Source organism: Rana temporaria, chromosome 4, assembly GCF_905171775.1.
Source record: "Rana temporaria chromosome 4, aRanTem1.1, whole genome shotgun sequence".
In the NCBI taxonomy this organism is placed as follows: Eukaryota; Metazoa; Chordata; class Amphibia; order Anura; family Ranidae; genus Rana; species Rana temporaria.
The window spans coordinates 203,952,061-203,972,505 of record NC_053492.1 but is presented as its reverse complement, the minus strand read 5'-3'; the positions used below and the strand labels follow the sequence as shown (position 1 = coordinate 203,972,505).

The window sequence follows — 20,445 nt, the reverse complement described above, 5'->3', positions numbered from 1 at the left end:
ATGCATACATGTTTTTGTAGTTTGCAGCTGGGATTGCAAAACTGATTTTGTTCTTTTTTTTCACCATTCATAAAAAAAAAACATGTTTATTACAGAGCTTTGGAATGCTCACCTGGTTGATTTTTCTCCGCTTCTGAAATTACAGTGACGTTTTATTTACATATTTTATGGCCTCTCCTACAACAGTCAGTGTTTGGTGTACTGAGGTTTTTGGTAGCTTATTAATCTGTATTTTGTTCTAGCTTTCCAGCGGTTTTGTAATTTTATTTTTTCCAATGCCAAAATTATTTGGCTGCCTAAAACAAGTCATGCACAGGCAGATCTTTCATCATTGGAGGCAGAAATATCTGATTGCCATTCTTTAAATAATGAAGGAGCCCCAATACCACCACAACAGACAAAGCTGTCCAGCAAAAGTGACCTTACAACACTTCACTTTTATTATGGTCTAAAGCTTATAAAAAGTGTTGTTGCGCTTTAAAAATGTTAGTTGGACTTCAAGCAGGACTAAATGTAAAAAGGCAGGCTTTTTAGGTGTCTCTTCTGCAATAAAGTACACCTATTTGCAACCCTCTATGGAATTTTTACTGTTAACATTCTGGCACACTACGCTGCCAATGTGCTGGGATGACCAGCCAATCAAAATGACCAAAGACAAGCACCCTCAAGAACCCAGGGAGAAGATGCCATCAAGGGATCTTGTTGGACTGTTGGAACAAAGGTAGGTATGTATGTGGGCCTTTTAGTTCTGCTTCAACTAATTTATCTCTTGGGCCCCTTTCACATGGGCTGTCCGATTCAGGTCCACCTATCAGTTTTTCAGGTGAACCTGATCGAACACTCCGGTCTCTTCTGTGGAGTGGCGAATGTCAGCGGTCACTCACCACCATCCAATCCAATCCTGTCGGACAAAAACAGATGGATGGTGGGTGGTCTCATTCCCCATGCGTCCGGCAGATGAAAAGGAAACCGACAGGGGGTCCTTTTCCATCCGGTTACTCCAGGGCTTGACAAATTTGCTTAGAATCTAGGAGCCAACTGAAAGAGTTAGGAGCCAGTTTTTTAAATCGGCTGCTCAGCTCCCCCCCCCCCCCCCCCATGCAGCTCTGGTCCCCTCCGCTCCTCTGTCCCCCCCTCCCCCCCATGCTGCTCTGGTCCCCTCCTCTCCTCTGTTCTCTCCCCCCCCCCATGCTGCTCTGGTCCCCTCCTCTCCTTCTCCCCCCCCCCCCCCCCCATGCTGCTCTGGTCCCCTCCTCTCCTCTGTTCTTTGCCCTATGCTGCTCTGGTCCCCTCCGCTCCTCTGTTCTCCCCCCCCCCCCATGCTGCTCTGGTCCCCTCCTCTCCTCTGTTCTCCCCCCATGCTGCTCTGGTCCCCTCCGTTCCTCTGTCCTCCCCCCCCCTCATATGCTGCTCTGGTCCCCTCCGCTCCCCCCCCCCCCCCATGCTGCTCTGCTCGTCTGTTCTCCCCCCCCCCCCCATGCTGCTCTGGTCCCCTCTGCTCCTCTGTTCCCCCCCCCCATGCTGCTCTGGTCCCCTCTGCTCCTCTGTTCCCCCCCCCCCCCCCAATGCTGCTCTGGTCCCCTCCGCTTCTCTCTTCTCCTCCCCCCCCCATGCTGCTCTGTCCCCCCCCCCCCATGCTGCTCTGGTCCCCTCTGCTCCTCTGTTCCCCCCCCCCCATGCTGCTCTGGTCCCCTCTGCTTCTCTCTTCTCCTCCCCCCCCATGCTGCTCTGTCCCCCCCCCCCATGCTGCTCTGGTCCCCTCCGCTCTCCCCCCCCTCACATGCTCCCTGGTCCCCCCCCCCCCTAGCGCTCACCTCTCTCGTGCTTAGTTAAGCAGCACGACTGAATGACGTTCCTCGGGAGTCGGCACTGAGAAGCTCATACGATCCGGAAGGAGGACTCACGGCAGCCGCACACAGCTGTGATATAAGCTTCCTCGTCACCCGTTCTACTGCTATTTCCTTCCCCTGCTCTCCATCCTGTCTGCTGCCGCTGAGAGTCTAGATGGAATGTCAGGTGAGAATTATCTCCTGAGTGGACCATTTTACAACCAAAATGTATAATCGTATGGCATCTGGTTTATGCATAGACCTGCCAATTCAGGAGCAGTTTCAACTGCAAACCCCGTGCCCCTAAATCCTTCACACCTGCAGAAATGTACACTTCCGCATGAAAGGGATGCCCCCCACTTTTCAGAGTCTGGGGGGGTCCATTAAACTTTGTGTCCTGGGTATGGAAGGTAATATTCCCAACTCTCTGTGCTTCATGTGTTCCTTTGGTGTCACTGCTATTATTAGAAGACCTTCATGCAGCTCCCATAGGTCTTCTAGAAGATGGGATTATCTTCCCAGTTCCTGTTTTCAGAAAGGTTTCAAAGATTTTATGCCACTAGTTTTCAGATTTATAACCGAAAGGGGTTATGTTGCCACCTTTTGGATCTTGAGGCCCTGAATGTCTTTATTCAGTTCTAAAAGTTCAACATGGATTCCACGTGGCCTTTCATAGTCTCCCTTTTATTGGGGACCCTTTCTGGCCTTCATAGTCATCAAGGATGTGTCCCAGTTTCCAGCACATCAGCTATTGCCAATGACTACCTTTTGTACTCCCTGTCTTCACCATGGTTCTGGCGCCTGTGTTTGAATTGCTATACTCCCAGGGCATCTCAATTGTGGGATATCTGGACAAGCTCCTATTGAAGGAACAGTTGGTACAAATCCTAACCAAACACTGTGTTCAGACCCTGAAAAGATATGGTTGGTTCCTGAACCCGCAAAGGTCTGTTTTGGAGCTGATTATTCACTTGGGGTATCTGGGTTTAATTCTCAAATCCGAAAAACATCAAACACACTGCTACCAGCATCCAGACTTTTCAGGCAATCCAATTGATTCTTCTTTGCATGAGAGTTACAGGGCTGATGGTACCCTCTTTTTAGGGAGTCTGCTGTCCCGTTTTCTCCCGTCCCTGTCAACCAGTAATCCTAGGTTCTATTAGGGGTGAAATATTGGCATTCGTACCAGTGATCCCTTTTCTGTGCTCACTGACAAAGTTTAAAACAAGTAAATTTAACTTTTTACTTGTTTACTAACTTTAAAATATAAAAATTGCACTAGAGGGTAAAATCCCTAAACCAGCCCGATAGCGCACCATTGGATACCTGGGCACTGGTGTGGGAGAACAGGTGTTTTTTTTTTTTTTTTCTCTCACCTTGAGTTATTTTACACTACAGTATATAAAGATTATTTAATTTACAATTCACAATGGAGTTGCTTTGTGTGCATGGACATTCTTCTGTAGACACACATACTGGACTGATATTGTGTTTTTTTGTTTTATGAGCGCTGCACTTGAGTTTGAATTTTTGTATCCATTTACTCTCGCTAGCTATAGTAAGGAATAATATTGATTGAGAAAGTAAAGTTCCATTTTAAAATATTGTAAAACTGGATAACCTCTGAATTCATATTTGTGTAGAACTACAAATTTCAGCATACATCTTAACTTGTAGCTAAGGCTTTTCTGTTCTGTTACCGTTGGAGTACAGTGTGTCATGTAGTCATATTTCTTGCGTTGCACTCTATGCAGAAGACAGACTATAGGATTGTTGTTGTTGAAACGTCGTCGTCTTTCATAATTTTTTCATAACTTATTCTAACCCAGAGTTTCTATTCCTTCTACAGAACACCTGAACAATGCCCAAGTGTAGTATCATTGCTGTCTGAAAGCTACAATCCTCATGTGCGGTATGGAGCAGCCATGGCTTTGGGTATCTGCTGCTCTGGTACTGGCAATAAGGTAAGAATTTTTTTTTTTTTTTACTCTAACCTGAAGCCTCACTTACATTGAATAAAATGTGACCTTTTAAACTAAAATTTCTGTCTCATTATTGCAGGAAGCCATTAACCTACTTGAACCAATGACAAATGACCCAGTGAATTATGTGCGTCAAGGTGCGCTGATCTCCTCTGCTTTGATCATGATTCAGCAGACAGAAGTTACTTGTCCAAAGGTATGTCCCCCATTGCTGTACTTGTACGTTTTATGTAGGTTTATTTTTGTGAATGGGCAACTTTTCTTTTTATTCACTCACAAGCTGACTGGAGTAGTGCAAACTTCTGTTTTACATTTCTGGCTAAGAACTTGTGAGGGATATTAGGATCTCTTCCTTTCTCTGTACTGGGTTATACAATTTCCATAGGTATTTGTTGGTTGAGGGGTAGGAGTGTACACATCTTTTTGGTTTTGATGAGACCGCGCTTCTAGGATTAGTGCGTGTGCATGCTGGTTGTACCCAAGTTGATTGATCAATTTGGGTACAATCCGCCTACCCATAGATGGTTCGAATCTCGGCCGGTCTCCTGTTGCACTGGCCACAATTTAAACTGTCTATGGCCGGCATAAGACTGGAGTCTGTAGTGGGATCCTCTAGAGCAGCCGTTATTAAATGGCAATCAGAGTGCTGAGTGTCAACCTTCACTGGTTTGCTAGGACGGCGGTAGCGTTGGGTGTGTGTGCCCCGCCCCCTGCTCCTGATGGTGGCTCTCGCGCCGGGCCGTGGGTTGGGGTGCGTGACATTACGCGAGCGCGCCCTGCTGCTCACAGCTCCAAACTCACTCCTTGCAAGGTATATCGCACAGCTTTTGTCCCCTGTAGCTTGCCAATTGTGCCGACTCCTGCAAGGTATGTGGGGCACATTTTTTTCCAAGGTGATCGCTGATGAGCATGTTTTAAGGGGCCCACATCAGATTGCCCCTAACATAAAATGTGCCCATCAACATGCTACTTAATGTTGAGGGGCACTCTGATGGGGAGGAAACTTGGTGTAAGGGGGCACTCTGATTGGGAGGACATATGATGTAAAGAGGCACTCTGATGGTGGCAACTGATTTATGGGAGTAGCCTGATGGGGGCACCCAATGTAATCGATTACTCTGGTAGGGGAACCTGATATAAGGGGGATCAGTATTTACAGAGTATTACCAATGTGTGGCGGAAACAGTAAGAAAAGTGCCACAAACAAATGCGTGTACAATCCTTCATGGCACAGACTTGTGATTCGAACCTCGGCCGGAATTTTTTTTTTGTCATCGGACCTCCTTGAATTTTAATTCACTACCCCTGCTCTAGAACTTCAGACAGCCATGTTATCAGGAACACCACAAATTAAACGGCAGACACGGGCCATGTGCACCTGGTGCTCTGCCTGTAGTGACAGTGGTCACTTTCCATAGCCTGGTATTCTTCCCGGTACTTTCTAAGGTCACGTTCGCTACAGTGGGTAAGCCACCTATTCAGGACCTAATTTGCACTGTGTGAAATTATGCTTGGCACATGAAAGGATTGTGTGTTCTGCATTCCACACAAATCCCAGTCAGATTCACCTGTGCAAAAACAAAAAAACAGTGGGTTGATATGGCGCACTCTGGATATAGCTGTCTAAGAACAGCAATAAAATATATAAATGGAAAGTGGATGGGCAGGGAAGGGGTTAAAATCACTGAGTCCATATATGGTATATAGTCCATGTAAGGAGGTATAAAAGAAAAGTTGCTGAGTTAGTAGATGGCTGCCAGTCCAAAAAGCTAGAAGAGGCTCTGAGAACAAACAAGAAGAGAACGGCGCCCTCCAAGTGCAGCATATTTAAAACATCTTTAATATAAAGGGAATTAAAACACACACATATGAGTAGAGATAATTAGGCATGTCGAGGGTTAAACGTGTTTCATCCGCATTGGTCCTGGTGGAGTGTGTACATCACCTGTGCTGGAGGTAATTTCTTACATTCCCCATACCCTTCATGTTCAAGTGATTTATCAGTATAGGTGTCTTCTGTTATGCAAAGATTTATTTCTTAGTTATTAGCAACTTGTTGCTCCTCCTGATCAGAGGTTTTAAAATGTCCACCTCCACTTTACCAGGCTAATACGACATAGAGCTATGTGATATCTGGCATCCTATAGGATTCTTTGTTGGACATGGATTCCTCTCGCATCCCTTCTTTTGGAGGAGAAGATTCTGCAAGATGAATTTCAGTCGGCAACTGTTTCATCAATCAAAGGAAACTTTTATTTTTAATTTAAGCATTTTTCTTCCTAAATTGGAGCCAAGTATAGTGCCTGGGCTGCGTTCTCGTATACGCAAAATTTCTATAAAAGTATTTCCTCATCGACCCTTATTCCATGTGTAAAACTCTCTAACCATTTATATAAAAGACGCTCTGTCATTTTAAGGACCCCACTGGCAAGAAGTTTGAAGCAGTTTCCTAATTTATCTACTTTTTGGTTGGATCTGTCTTTCAATCCATGATCTGCACTTCTTTCCCAGACCTTTGCTGACTGCTTAAAAAAAATCTCTAACCAGGAACTAGGCAGCTTCTTATTGATTGTGCTTTTATGTTCAATGGAGACCTGGATGTTAGCCTGGTTATGTCTTGGGAAAGCCTTTTTATGTCCAGATCTACAAAAGAATGTTTTTTGTTATGGCTTCCCGTTCAGGAAAACAGTATTTTTGCTACTCACTGGAAAAAAATTATTAAAGATGTGATGGGTGAATGATTACATATCCTAGGCGCATAAAAATGTCTCCAAGTCAGGTCCAAGTTCCCAGACTCGCAGGTCTTCCCCTTGGCCTCACTGGGTTTTAAACATCGTAGGAAAATCAAGTGATCTTAACATATGGGGTAAATTCACCTCCATATAATGGTCCTCCCTCACAGATAACTGGACAATTCTGGAACATCTGCTTGTAAGAGCAGACATCCCTGGCCTTGCATCAAGGTTTCTTTCACGATGTTGACTTTGGAGGGTTTCAGATGGATCCTTAACATGGCAAAAGTACTCTTTAATTACGGCTCATTGCTTGGAGTACTTCTGCATTGTATAAATCTAGTCTGTCTTTAGACAAGGTGATTCAGTTATACAAACGAACCAAGATACCTCTGACAGGTTGGCTACAATTCCTGTTGTCAGCAGGCAGGTTTTTTTCTTCCCTTAAAATGGAAGATTGTCACGATGGAACATAGTCTTATTGAATGTGACAGGATTTTGCACCTCCTGACTATTCAGGGTTGTTGGTCTCCGTAGGAATTAACACTTCTAATCCAGTATTTTTCAGTTAATCAGCAATTGGTCTGTCGATACTTCATTATTTCACTGGACTTCTAAATGGTCAACCGATCTTGGTTCAGTTGGAATGCTGCATTGATTGAAGTACAATCTATTTTGATCTGGGTGGGCAGCAGTTTCGGTCTCGCACATTTCCTGGTTGGAAAACTGGTAGGCAGTTTTTCTCAACATACCATATCTGAACTTGGTGGGTAATAGTTTCTCCATTCGGGGATGTTCAGGGACATATGTCTGCGGTGTGGGGGTTGGTGCCATATGCAGATTTACAGACCTCTTGGTTCGGAAAAAAGCCTGGAAGATTTGTTTCAAGAACATGGAACCTGACGGTGAATGTGGTGCTATATGATCAGTATTCCCTTATCTATGCTTTTTCGCAGCTAAAATGTTTACCTCTTCTGCTTAAAAGGATCATGGCCAAAAGCATTCCATACATTCTCATATCTCTAGATTGGGCTGGAAGACTGTGGTACCTCTTGTTTGTTAGCCAACACCCTGTGACCTCCACCAGTTCAGCCACATCTCTTATCTCAAGGACAGATTTTCCACCCTGCATCTCGGTTTATGGCTTTGGCAGCCTGGCTGTTGAATCCCAGGTTATGAGAGAGGGGGCATTTCATATTCTGTAATCGTGACATGCTTAAAGCTAGTAAATCTTCCTGCAAGTTTATATTTGACCATGGAAAACTTTTACGGGACACAGAATCTGTAGTCCTTATCACTGGGTTATATTCAACTGCATTTAGGTGATTGTACACTAGGAAAAAAAGACTGCTGAGACATCCCCCTTTTTTTTACCACTCCCAGATAGCCTGTTTTTGCTTGTGTCCTTACATAATGGACCTCTTCTGAGAGAAGCTTGCCTTCCTCCTATGGAGGTTTATCTCTCTCTGGGGACGATTCCTCTATCAATATTCCTGCTGCACCATAGCCATTGCAGTTTCTGGATCGGTTGTCTCCTCACCAGAGCCTTGGAGTGTATCAAGACCCCACCAGAATGAAGGGGTGCTGGCCTGCAATGTTGCTGACATACTGAATCTCACTTTAGGTACTCCCCTTGGCACTTGGTGCAATGCATGGCGTTAGTTGCAGGGTGCTTTACTGATCCAAGTCCATGGCCTGACTGCAGCAGATCCCCTGTTAAGTCTGCCTGCAAAAACTACAGTGGTGAATACAGGATGGAAGCCCTTTAAACATTCCTGCCCTAGGTCCCTTTTTATCTCCTAAACCTCTTTTGGGGTGTGGGGGGGGCCAGCAACTCCCCTTCTGGTGGTCACACCTAATAGTCCGGAGCACCGGTTTGACTTGAAATGTTGGCGTCATGTCTTTTATTGGTGTGCCTGTGCACAGCGCTACTGCACCTGCAAACCTTTTCCATAATGGAACCTAGTGCCACCTCTATCCTGTGCACCTTGCCTCTTTCTGGATGTGATTTTTGACTGGTAATCGCTCCAGGCTCCTAAATTTTCACAGTATAGCAGTTTCTCCACATGTGCTTGGCACTGAAGCCTTCCCTTTACAGATTTCACAAGCATGGTAGATCAATAGCTTAGGGTCTAGCTCAAATGGTGGTGGACCAGTTAGGGCCCTAGTACCCTTTTACTTTGATGGTTGCCTCCAATCTGACTCCCTGCCTTCCTCTGGAAATTCTGCTGGCTTGTCTGTCATACAAGCTTCCTTTTTCCTGTTCATAGAGGAATTGTCTGCCACAAAGTCAGAAGTTGTGGGCGGAATTTCTGGCCATATCAAGGCCATAGATGGCAAAGGTCACAGCTGTTCCCCTTCAACCTCACCTCCTGAATCAGTCTTTCACTTTGCCTTTGATCTCAAAGAGTGGGTGATGGCTAAGGATGCTACCTCCCTTTTAAGGAATTGGATCAGGATGAAATGCTTGTAGCTAAGATTTCATCCAAGGATACAATAGCTTCCCCTTGTTGTACACACCTTTGTGACTTTTATGGTCCAATCATTGGTAGAGCAAGTCCTGTCTGTGGACAGTATTCAGCATTGAGGAAAGTTTACTACGAAAGTAGGCCATTCCTGTGGTAGATACTGTTATTTCTTGTGTCAAGGCCCTTACAGAGTGGAGGATAATGGATAATCCTGTGATTAAGGGTCTGATGGACAAAGTTAGAAGCTCCTTTTATCTTTGGTGGGCACCACCATGGAACCTGTAGTTGCTTTAATGACAGTCTGCCAGACAGTTGCTGCCTTCTGTTCTCATGCCCAAACAGACCTCGATCCGTGGATTTCCAGCCCTATACTGGAGTTAGGAATTTTCCAAGTTTTAGGAGGAAAGGGCTTGCCTAAGATGGATTGAAGCCCAGCCTGTTGGACTGGAGAGCAGTTGTAGATGCTCTCTCGAACAGGGGCATTGGTCTTTTGATGGCCCACCTTCCCATTAACATGCTATGGGGCACAGAGCAGTTCAGGTGTCCCTTCAACACCGGACTACTCTATTGCCAGAATCTGTTCGGAGCATGAGATGGCCGTGGCTGACATCAGCCATCATGGAAACACCATAAGTAATGCCACTTAAAAGGAAGCAAACTTGATCCTTTCTTGGGTATAATGGCATGTTTTGGCCCTGTCTGCCATCCACATCCCTGGTGTGAAAAATTGGCAGGTGAACTTCATCCAGTGGGGTTTCAAGCCCTTTGTTACAGGTGTGGGACATTGGGCATGGATCTTATAGTGGACACATTTTTTGCTAGGTCCAGGGTCCGTTCGTAGTAGACAAAATGGTGACCCAATGGGGTCAGTTTAGTTTACTCTAATATAAACAAGACCAAGGATAGATCCAAGCTTTACTCACCGGCCAGCCTGCTGACAACCCGAATCAACCTATCTAACAGTATGCGTTAAAACGGATTTAGTCTGCACACATTTGCAAATACATGCCTAAGCCACAGAGCCTGCTCTATGACTTTTTGCTCCTCTAAACGCTCTCCCTCATCTGCGCCACAGAACCTTGATGGAAGACATTTAGTTGGTTTGTCTGGATCTTCTGTCTTGAGGGCCAGTGTTCTATGCTGCTTCTTATTTTGTGGCTTTAATAGTATGTCTGTCTCAAGCCATGGTATTGGGCATTAATGGTCTGTTGGACTTGGTCATCTCTACACTCCTAAAGGCTAGGAAATCACTTCTCGCAAGGTCCACCATTGCACCTTCAGTCTGGTGATACTCAAAGCCAAATGTTGGTCCAGACCAAAGGACACATCTTGGGCTTGGCTAAATATGGAAGATCTTGCCTCCATGTTGAAGAGAAATGCAGAAGCCTTCAGACATGGTTTTAATGGATGGAATTTGTATCCTTCCCAAAGTATAAATTACATAAACTTCTGTTTAGAAGGCATGCTTTGATCTTCCTCCTCTCTTATTTTAGGTTCTGACTCTGGCAGTGTTGGGGGCCCAATCCCCATTACTACTTTCGCTTCTCACCTGCTGACTTGAGCTTTTTTTCTTTCCATTAACCCCTCACCCCATTACACCCTCTTTCCCTTCCTCATGGGGGGTTCCTCACCACAGTGTGCAATCAGCAGGGAGCCATACATTTTTTATATGAATACTATTCATTCACCCTTCCCTCCTTTATATCACCACGTCTTGACATGCTTATTGCTCTGCCATTGCTAGGTGGATTAGACAAGCTGCCGTTTGAGCTTATGATTTGAAGAATAGTGTTCCTACCCCCCTAGTAAGACACACTATCAGATCAGTTAGTGGTTTGTGGGCTTTTCAGCATTTAGGCATCTGTTTCTTAGTTGTTGCCACCCTTTTCCTCTGAGAAAATCTTTTTCTCAGACTTCATTTAGGAACACAGCCATTTCCCCTCATATATGCTTTGGTTGGACTGCACTGATAATGTGTGAGGTAGGTGGTGTTGTAGCCTCAGGGTGGTTTGCCTTTAATTTTCTATCTGCCTAGTGCCCATTTCTCCTGTAGGTGACAATAAAACCCATTTGCTTATTATTCATTATGCTGTGGCCCTCAGTAAACTCTTAGAAAAAGATTGTTTCTATTGTCAATTGAGAGGGACAGCTTGATTGGTATTAAGCAACCTAGGAAAGTCCAAAAGCTGTCCAAACAGAGAGGCAGGCACCCCAGAATGAACACATATGAACCAGCTCAATAACAAGCAAAAAACAAAATTGGAATACAAAATCAGAATATACCAGTCATTAGATGTATGCCAGTAGCACACTTCCTATCCTAGGATGATAGTGCTGCCTTACTGTATTGTATCTATTGAATAGCCGTGTCGTCATCCTAGGACCGAAAGAATGTTAGGACTACAGAACATTCTTCATAACCTTGGGGGTTCTTGAGATAGCATTATAGAGTGCCCAGGACACAGAGAAGTACTCGGTTTCTGGCAGGATCAACAGGTATCTTTCACTTGACTTATCGACTAGACATGAGATGCTTTCAATGGTATATTTAACAGTTGGAAAGGAAGTGAGAGCAAAGAAAAGTAAATTTTTCAGGTTTACATATTTTCTCAATAAGGCTTGCTCTAACTCCAATTAACATGCCACCCCCAACCAGACTTTCATTTCATCCCACACTGACTGCCCTAACCATTTATATCTGCACTGTTCATATGCCACCCTTCAGTTCCCCTTTAAAAAGAAAAACAATTCACTACTTTTTTTTTTTTTTTTACCTATATTTGTAGGTTGGATACTTCTTTGATTCTCAGATTTTAGTTCTGGAGACTTTTACAATTCAAGCTTGTCTGTATTTTACTGACGCACAAAGTGAAGCAGCTCAGTGAGGTTTGCAGACTTCAATGAGCTGTAACAAGGGAAGCACGTGGACCACAACTTGTGGATCCACTACAACATGGTCTTGACACTGCTTGTGTACTTAAGAATTTTTCCCCTTCATAAATATTACATCAGCTTTCCATGCCTGTTCTGGCTGGTAGTCTATTACACTTATTCTAAATAGCTCTTTGCCTAACTCCCTATGTTTTTTTCCTGGACACAGATTGTTTTCCCACCTTGGTATGCAGCAGTCTGGGAGAACTTCATGCCAAAATTAAATAAACAGTCTATAAAAGATAATAAAGTCTGTGTGTCCAGAGGTAGATTTAGTACAGAACAGAATCTTTATAGTGAGCTAAATCCTTGCCCCACAGCCTTCTCTTGGATGATCATTGCGTAATGAAACAAATGGAGGTTGAGCGAGGCAAACCTTGTCCGAAAGACACCCTCTGGAAAAGAATTATGGTAATTTGACTAGTAAATCTAAAGACCTCATCACGCCTTTACTTGTCAATGTGCTGTTACAAGCTGTAGGAATGACAATACTCATGTCCGGCATCCTGAACATGGTCCTTCAAGCAGGCAGGCGCCACCGGAGCATTAGGTCTGGTGTGCATCTGCCTCATTTTATTCCTGCTTCCTGAAGATATGATTATAGTTCAGAATGCTGAATGTGCTAGGAGATGTACTTGTCACTATCACTACGTGCACCTATAGTAGCATCCCATAAGTGAAATGTATTTGTCTGCATTAAAGAATAAAGGTACATATGTTAATTAGCAGGACTTATGATCAAAACATATAATCTGCTGGCTGATGTGATGAATTACTAAACAAAATCTTCATTCACTGCTGAAAAGTGCCATAACCATTTATTGCAGGTATAAGCTTTTAACAGTCTCATTTTGTAAGGTAAAGAAGAATGTATAAAGTATGTACGCTCGCTAGTCCCTTTTTTGACTATAGGAAGCTTTGGGGTTGGTAGCTTTGGATAAATGCATTTCACACTTTATTGTTGCACTTTGCATACAGGTTTTTGCCTACCGCTTTTGCAGGCTTTGCTTCTTGATTTTAAATTTTCTCCCCCTAAATTTTGTTTTTCAGGTTAGCCAGTTTCGACAGTTGTATTCCAAAGTGATTAATGACAAGCACGATGATGTCATGGCAAAGTTTGGCGCTATACTGGCTCAAGGAATCCTTGATGCAGGTATTTGGAAAGTGTTTAGTCTGCAGATATGATCATCCATAGTTTGTCTCTAATTCATAGACTTTTGCTTTTCAGCCTATTTTACTGGAAGCCATCCAGTGCCCAAGGGGTTATTGTCATTGCGGGGATGTCACTTGTATACATTACTTTGCTCTAGAAGCCAGCACATAATGGCTTTATAATGATATTAGATGACTGCACCTGGCCCCATGGCGGTAATGGCCTTGCCTGCTGCCCTCTTCACCCTGCTCTGATGAAAGAATTGACTGGCCTTCAAATGCTGATTTAACCTTTCCCCTGCCATACATTTTTATTTTTTCTTGCAGTGAACCAAGAACTACTCCTATTTTGAAGCTAAATAAATGTACTTTTCCTTTTTTGTTTTGTGCAGGTGGACACAATGTTACCATTTCACTGCAGTCTCGCACTGGCCACACTCACATGCCATCAGTGGTAGGAGTTTTGGTGTTCACTCAGTTCTGGTTTTGGTTCCCCCTTTCGCACTTCCTTTCTTTATCTTTTACTCCAACCTCTGTCATCGGCCTGAATAAAGACCTAAAGGTGAGTGCCTTCAGCCCCATGACCTATATATGTATAGTAGATTGTTTTGTTTATTGCATTTCTCAGTTTCAAATGATTGGGTTCCAGTGTCATTAATTGTAGCAGCGAATGAGTTACAGTAAATGTAGCATCACAAGTCCCCCTAAACTTAAAAGAGAAACGCATAATCCTCTTACAGACCTTATGATGCCGGATCACTCACCACTCATTAGCAAATCGTTGTAATGACAGACAGCACTGTTAATGAGATTTATTAACTCTTTCCTGCTTTGTACTCCTTTCAGAAAGGTGTTCGGTCTGTTGCGATATGTGTTTAAAGGGGTTGTAAAGGTAAATGTTTTTTCACCTTAATGCATCCTATGCATTAAGGTGAAAAAACATCCGACGGTACCCAGTTTTACTTACCTGACCCCTCGAAAGTCCCGCGCGCATCCACCTGATCCTCTTCGGGTTCCCAGCCTGGCCGTTGATTGGCTAGGCTGGACGGATTGATAGCAGCGCAGCCATTGGCTGGCACTGCTGTTGATCACAGCGGGGGCGGGGCCGAGTGATAGTCAGCAGCTATGCCCACCGCTGTATCACGGGAGCGTGCTCGCAAAAGCTTTCCCACCATGCGAGCTTGCCCGAGACGAGACAGCCGCCGAGGGACCAGTGGCGGAACTACCGCCATAGCGACCCACGCGGGCGTTATAGGGCCCGCAGCTGAGTGAGGATCAGGGGGGCCCGGCGAGGATAAGAGCATCGCCGGCATGGTCTCACAGCCAGGGGAAGAGAGAGGAGAGGAAAGGAAGAGGCGAGCTGTCCGTATCAGCAGAGAGCGGAATTGCCCGCTGTAATAGCTTTCATTAGAACTTCCAGTGTTCCCGGGGCTCATGTCACATAGCTCCACCTCTTGGTCCGGCACCTTTGATCGACAGAACGTCGGACATGTGACGTCATCAAAGGCGCTGGGCTAAGAGGTGGGGCTATGTGACGATGAGCCCCAGGAAGACGGGAAATTCAAATGAAACCTATTACAGCGGGCAATCCCGCTCTCTGCTGATCCGGCCGGCTTGCCTCTTCCTCTGCACAGGCAATGCTGTATTGGGCACAGGCAGGCCAGGCTGTATTGGGCACAGGCAGGCCAGGCTGTATTGGGCACAGGCAGGCCAGGCTGTATTGGGCACAGGCAGGCCAGGCTGTATTGGGCACAGGCAGGCCAGGCTGTATTGGGCACAGGCAGGCCAGGCTGTATTGGGCACAGGTCACGCTGTATGGGGGAACAGGTCACGCTGTATGGGGGAACAGGTCACGCTGCATTGACACTAGGGCGGCTCTGGGGGGCCCCATACAACATTTTGCTATGGGGCCCTGTGATTTCTAGTTACGCCCCTGCGAGGGACCCCAGAAGACAGGGTTAGGGGACACTCTGTGCAAAACGAGCTGCACAGTGGAGGTAAGTATAACATGTTTGTTTTTATAAAAAAAAAAAAAAAAGTTTGCCTTTAGTGTTCCTTTAATGTAGTTCATTATGTTAAAGCTGTAATGTTACTGATTAAATATCTGAGGCTTTGAGAATGTTGCTGGGTTGACACTACTTTACAGAGTGTTAATGGCCTTGACATCTGGAAAGTGGCATTCAGCTGCTGAATACCTCTTCATCAGTAGGCAGCGATGGTTCTTTTTTTAGATACATAATAAAATGCTTGAATGTATTTCTGGCTTTCCATATTTTCCAGAGACATAATTAATAGACTGATAATTGTTTGATCATTACTTGCCTCCCTCTGGTGACTAAATTGACAATTTGATAATACGGACCTATGCCTGGACTCTTGCTTATGTCTATGCATGTTTGCAGAATAAACATGTTAACCACCACAACCAGTTGATCATACAAGCTATAGCAAAGAGTTTATTGGTTCCTTGTGTTTTTTGGGGGTTTTTTTTGTCACAGATCTTCAGTTCTGTTTTTTTTTTTTTTTTTTTTTACAGATGCCTAAAGTTCAGTACAGGTCAAATTGCAAGCCCTCGACATTTGCCTACCCAGCTCCTCTTGAGGTACCCAAAGAAAAAGAAAAGGAGAAGGTAGGTACTGACCTAAATGTATTCTATTACTCTTTAATGTATTTGTAAATTTAATTTTTTAGATGAATTTTGTGCAAAAATGTTTGTACTCAGTACTTCTAGTTGAAAAACTTGAATAGTTTGGCATATCTTTCATAGTGTACTTAAAGTTGAGTTCCACCCATTTAAAAGTCAGCAGCTACAAAAAGTGTAGCTAACTTTTAATAAACAGACACTCGCCTGTCCCAGGGTCTAGCGATGCGGGCGCACAAAGCCTTGCTCCTCTCCCTCGGGCACGCACTGCTCATGCACCAGCCACGCTGTACATTGTGAATGGCCGGGCAATCTTTTGGGACCTGTGACGTGTCCCAGAAGATTGCAGGGGAGGTGGAGGAGAGGTGAACTTCCTTCTGGCGTTGAGAGCAGGGTGCCTGTCAAAACTTGGTACCCACGTAAAAATCCTAAAGGGAATACTTGGTAGATGAAAAACTATTTTTAATTAGTAAGGGAAGACCCCTTGTCACCTTATGATTGCTGTCTGTGTTCCTGTTGTCCATTTTTCCCTTAATGAAATTGTCCTTGTTATAGTACTTGCTAATACAGTAGAGAAAAAAATGTTTGGCTGGAGGTACCCTTTTAATTTTGTTGTAGTCTTTAATGTCCTAATATTATTTACATGGATTTCACAAGCAATACAATTGCACTATAAAACCTTCAGAAAGTAGAAGTGTAAGGGATGATATGAAGAGAGAGAGAGGAGAAAGTGCTCTATAAAAATCTTTAAGCCAGTGGTTGAAATAGAGGTTCTGCTGATCTTGTGTTGTAGAAACGTCCTTCAAAAAGAAAGCCTCTCCCAAATCTTTTAGTTAAAATTAAATTAATAAAATAATGTGGTTGCATAAGTGTGCACACCCTCTTAAAGCTGGGAATGTAGCTGTGTACAGAATTAACCACTTCAATACAGGGCATCTTCAACCCCTTCCTGCCCAGACCAATTTTTAGTTTTCAGTGCTATCACACTTTGACAGTGTTGCACGGTCATGCAACACTGTACCCACTGTTTTTTTATAAACAAAAGAAGAGCGACAATTTTGAAAAAAACACAATTTTTTTATTTGATTTAATAAATATCACAATTTTTTCCCCCCCAAAAAACGTATTTCCTCAGTTTAGGTCGATATGTATTCTTCTACATATTTTTGGTAAAAAAAAATCGCAATAAGAGTATATTGATTGGTGTGAGCAAAAGTTATAGGGTAAAGATTTATGGCATTATTTTTTTTTTTTTTACTAGTAATGGTGGTGATCTGTGATTTTTATTGTGATTGCGACTTAGCGACAGACATTTTTGCCAAATTTTTGGGACCATTCACATTTATTCAGCGATTAGTGCTATAAAACCCCACTGATTACTGTGTAAATGTGACTGGCAGGGAAGTGGTTAACACTAGGGGGCGATCAAAATGTTAAATATGTTCCCTAGGGAGTGATTCTAACTGTAGGGGGAGGTGACTCGCAAGGGGAGGAGACCATCTGTGTTCCTCTGTACTGGGAACACACATCGGTCTCTTCTCCTCTGACAGAACGTGGATCTGTGTGTTTACACACACAGATCCACGGTCCTGCTGTGATCACAGGCAATCGCGGCCACCTGGTCTCGAGTGATGCGGTGGGCGTGCGCGCCCCCTAAATGATCAGGAAGCCCAGGACGTCAAATGACGTCCACCCGGAGGGGGAGAAGGTTCCTGCCGACGTCATTTTACTATGGCTCGGTAAGGAACTGGTTAAGCAATCACATTGAAACTCATGTTAAATGGGAGTCTGTAAACACCTGTTATCATTTAAAGTACCTCTGATTAACCCCAAACAAAGTTCTGCTGTTCTAGTAGGTCTTTTTTGACATTTTGTTAGTCACATCGTACAGAAAAAGCCATTGTACGCAGAGAGCTTCCAAAGCATCAGAGGGATCTCATTGTTTTAAAGATATCCGTCAGGCGAAGGGTACAAAAGAATTTCCAAGGCAATTGGATATGCCATTGAACACCGTGAAAATAGTCATCAAATAAAAAAAATTATAAAAAAAAATTAAAACGGTCATAAGAAAATATGGCACAACTGTGACATTACCAATAACTGGATGTCACCCCAAAATTTATGAATATAAAAGAAAAAAAAATGGTCAGGGAGGCTGCCAAGAAAAATGTGAATGTCCTTGATGGCTTAGTCAGAGCCCAGACTTAAATCCCATTGAAAATCTGTGGAATGACTTGAAGACTGCAGTCAACAAACGATCACCGTCAAATTTTAACTCGGCTTGAGCAGTTCTGCAAAGAGTGGGCAAATACTGCAAAGTTAGTAAAGACATAACCTAACAGGCTGTAACTAAAGCAAAAGATGTTTCAACGAATTACTGATCTTGATCTTTATTTTATCTTTTTTCTGACATGTCGGTGTGTTATCTTTCACTCTGTTATATGTTGCACTAGTAAATACAGCTGGATGAAACAAACTTTCTCTGTCTTCATTTCAGGCTGCAAAGCAACAAAATGTGTGTATTTTAAAGGGGGGTGATTATTTTCTATACCCACTGTACATAAGTGAATGTACTGTATAGGAAGCCTATTATAGTCCGTGGCTCAGATGAGCATGTGCATAGTATTGCACCCTATTAACCTTGCCCCACCACAGAAACTGTGTTGGCATGGCTGGAGCATGGTTTACCCCTGGCCTTATGAAATGAGGCTGATACTGGCTGATACCAAGTCTATTTGTTTGGATAGATTTTCGGTGCAAATTTCCTTTACAATGAAATTTTGGTCTTAAGTGTGCAAACCTTTTTTTCTTGATTTAATGTATATCCTCAAACTGTTCTAAATTGATAGATGTAGAGGTGTGTTGATGACCCATGCTCTATATCTCCTATATAAAGCATTAAGGTTGTTTTAGAGTTCATTATAGGCTGGCAAATATGTCATAATTCACATCAAATGGGATTATAGAAAAACATTTTTTCTTCTTAAGGTAATTTAAAGCGGAGTTCCACCCAAAATTGGAACTTCCGCTTATCCCACTCCTCACCCCCTTACATGCCACATTTGGCATGTAATTTTTTTTGGGGGGGAGTGGGACTTCCTGTCCCACTTCCTCCTTACGGGTAGGCGATTAAGCTTAATCGCCTACAGGAAGGGGCTGCTGTAGGCGATCGCCTAGGACACGTCACAGGTCCTAGGCGATCTCCTGTCCAATCAGACGGCGCAGCGCCGCATGCGTAGTGCCGCTCACGCATGCGCAGTGGGTGCCCGGCCGTGAAGCCGAAAGCTGTCACGGCCGGGTGCCCACAGTTGAAATGAAGACGCCGGCCGGGGAGGGGGGGAGAGGAGCGGAGCCCCGGCCGTCGCGTCGCTGGAGCAGGTAAGTGTCTGTTTATTAAAAGCCAGCAGCTACACTTTTTGTAGCTGCTGACTTTTAATAAACTTAAAAAATGGGTGGAAAACCCCTTTAATAGGAAGATATGACCCTGTATTGAATGTATATTCGGTAGTAAAAGCGGAGCAACATTGTGAGGTTAGCGTGCCATTTAATACCATTTTCCTATCTACCCTTAGGTATCCACTGCCGTCCTGTCCATAACAGCTAAAGCAAAGAAGAAGGAGAAAGAAAAGGAAAAGAAAGAGGAGGAAAAAATGGAAGTGGTATGTTTCTTCAGCAGTGTATCCTAATGAACTACAGGGCAAACTAAGTCTCCTATGCATCTTGACTGCGTTATGCTGGTCACAGTGCCCTCAGAAGCCTAATCTGTGTACATACAGTCCGTGACAAGTCTTGTCGCTTCTCTTTTGTAGAAACTTCTGCTATTAACCTGACTTTTAATTAATCAATTGGTATTAGAAATGGCTCATATGAAAAGCTAAAGCCCTCCCAAATGATGTTTAATGCACTGAAATTAGTTTCACTTAAAAAAGATTTATCATTTAATCAAGACAGAAAGGTCAAATATTGGCAAGACAAAAGTTTTGTCGCCTATACAGAAATTGAACAACTTTACTGAAAATCCAAAAATCTGTCAGCAAATTAAGTAGTGGTGCTGTGAGATCCAAATGTAATATCTTGTATGACTTCCATGAGCTTGAAGGACAGCATCCATGTGGTTTGGCAAGGATTCATACAATTTATTGATGAAGTCATCAGGAATAGCAAAGAAAACAGTTTTGCATGCCTCCCAGAGTTCATCAATATGTTTTGGTTTTGTGTTCCATGCTTCCTCTTTCATCCTACACCACATATGCTCAATGATGTTCATGTCTGGTGACTGGGCTGGCCAATCCTGGAGCATCTTGATCTTCTTTGCCTTAAGGAACTTTGATGTGGAGATGGAAGTATGCGATGGAGCACCATCCTGCTGCAAAATCCCTTGCACACCCCCATACTGGATGTAACCCCAGACCATGATTTTGCCTCCACCAAACTTCACTGTTTTCTGGGTAAATCTCAGCTCCATGCGGGTTCCAGTAGGTCTCCTGCAATATTTGCGACGACTGTGGTGTAATTCAACAGAAGATTCATCTGAATAATCCACCTTCTGACACTTTTCCAGAGTCCATCCTTTTAGCAGGCTGTGGCCCTTGGCAAATGACACATGGTTTTTCAATTGTCTTTTGTTTAGTGCTGGCTTATGGGCACTGATTCGACCATGGAGGGCATTTCGAGACAGAATCCGACAAACTGTTCTGGTTGACACAGGGA

The 20,445-nt window shown here is 43.8% G+C and overlaps 1 protein-coding gene across 1 annotated transcript in view; it reads left to right on the top strand.

Annotated features, from left to right (window-relative positions):
- The window catches only part of PSMD1 (proteasome 26S subunit, non-ATPase 1), a 102,546-nt gene that overhangs the window by 77,795 nt on the left and 4,306 nt on the right, over positions 1 to 20,445 (top strand). The window contains exons 17-22 of the mRNA XM_040349713.1: positions 3,679 to 3,793; positions 3,891 to 4,007; positions 12,993 to 13,095; positions 13,487 to 13,656; positions 15,631 to 15,723; positions 19,308 to 19,394. Coding sequence (XP_040205647.1) covers positions 3,679 to 3,793; positions 3,891 to 4,007; positions 12,993 to 13,095; positions 13,487 to 13,656; positions 15,631 to 15,723; positions 19,308 to 19,394 — 685 coding nt within the window. The remainder of the gene's footprint in view (positions 1 to 3,678; positions 3,794 to 3,890; positions 4,008 to 12,992; positions 13,096 to 13,486; positions 13,657 to 15,630; positions 15,724 to 19,307; positions 19,395 to 20,445) is intronic.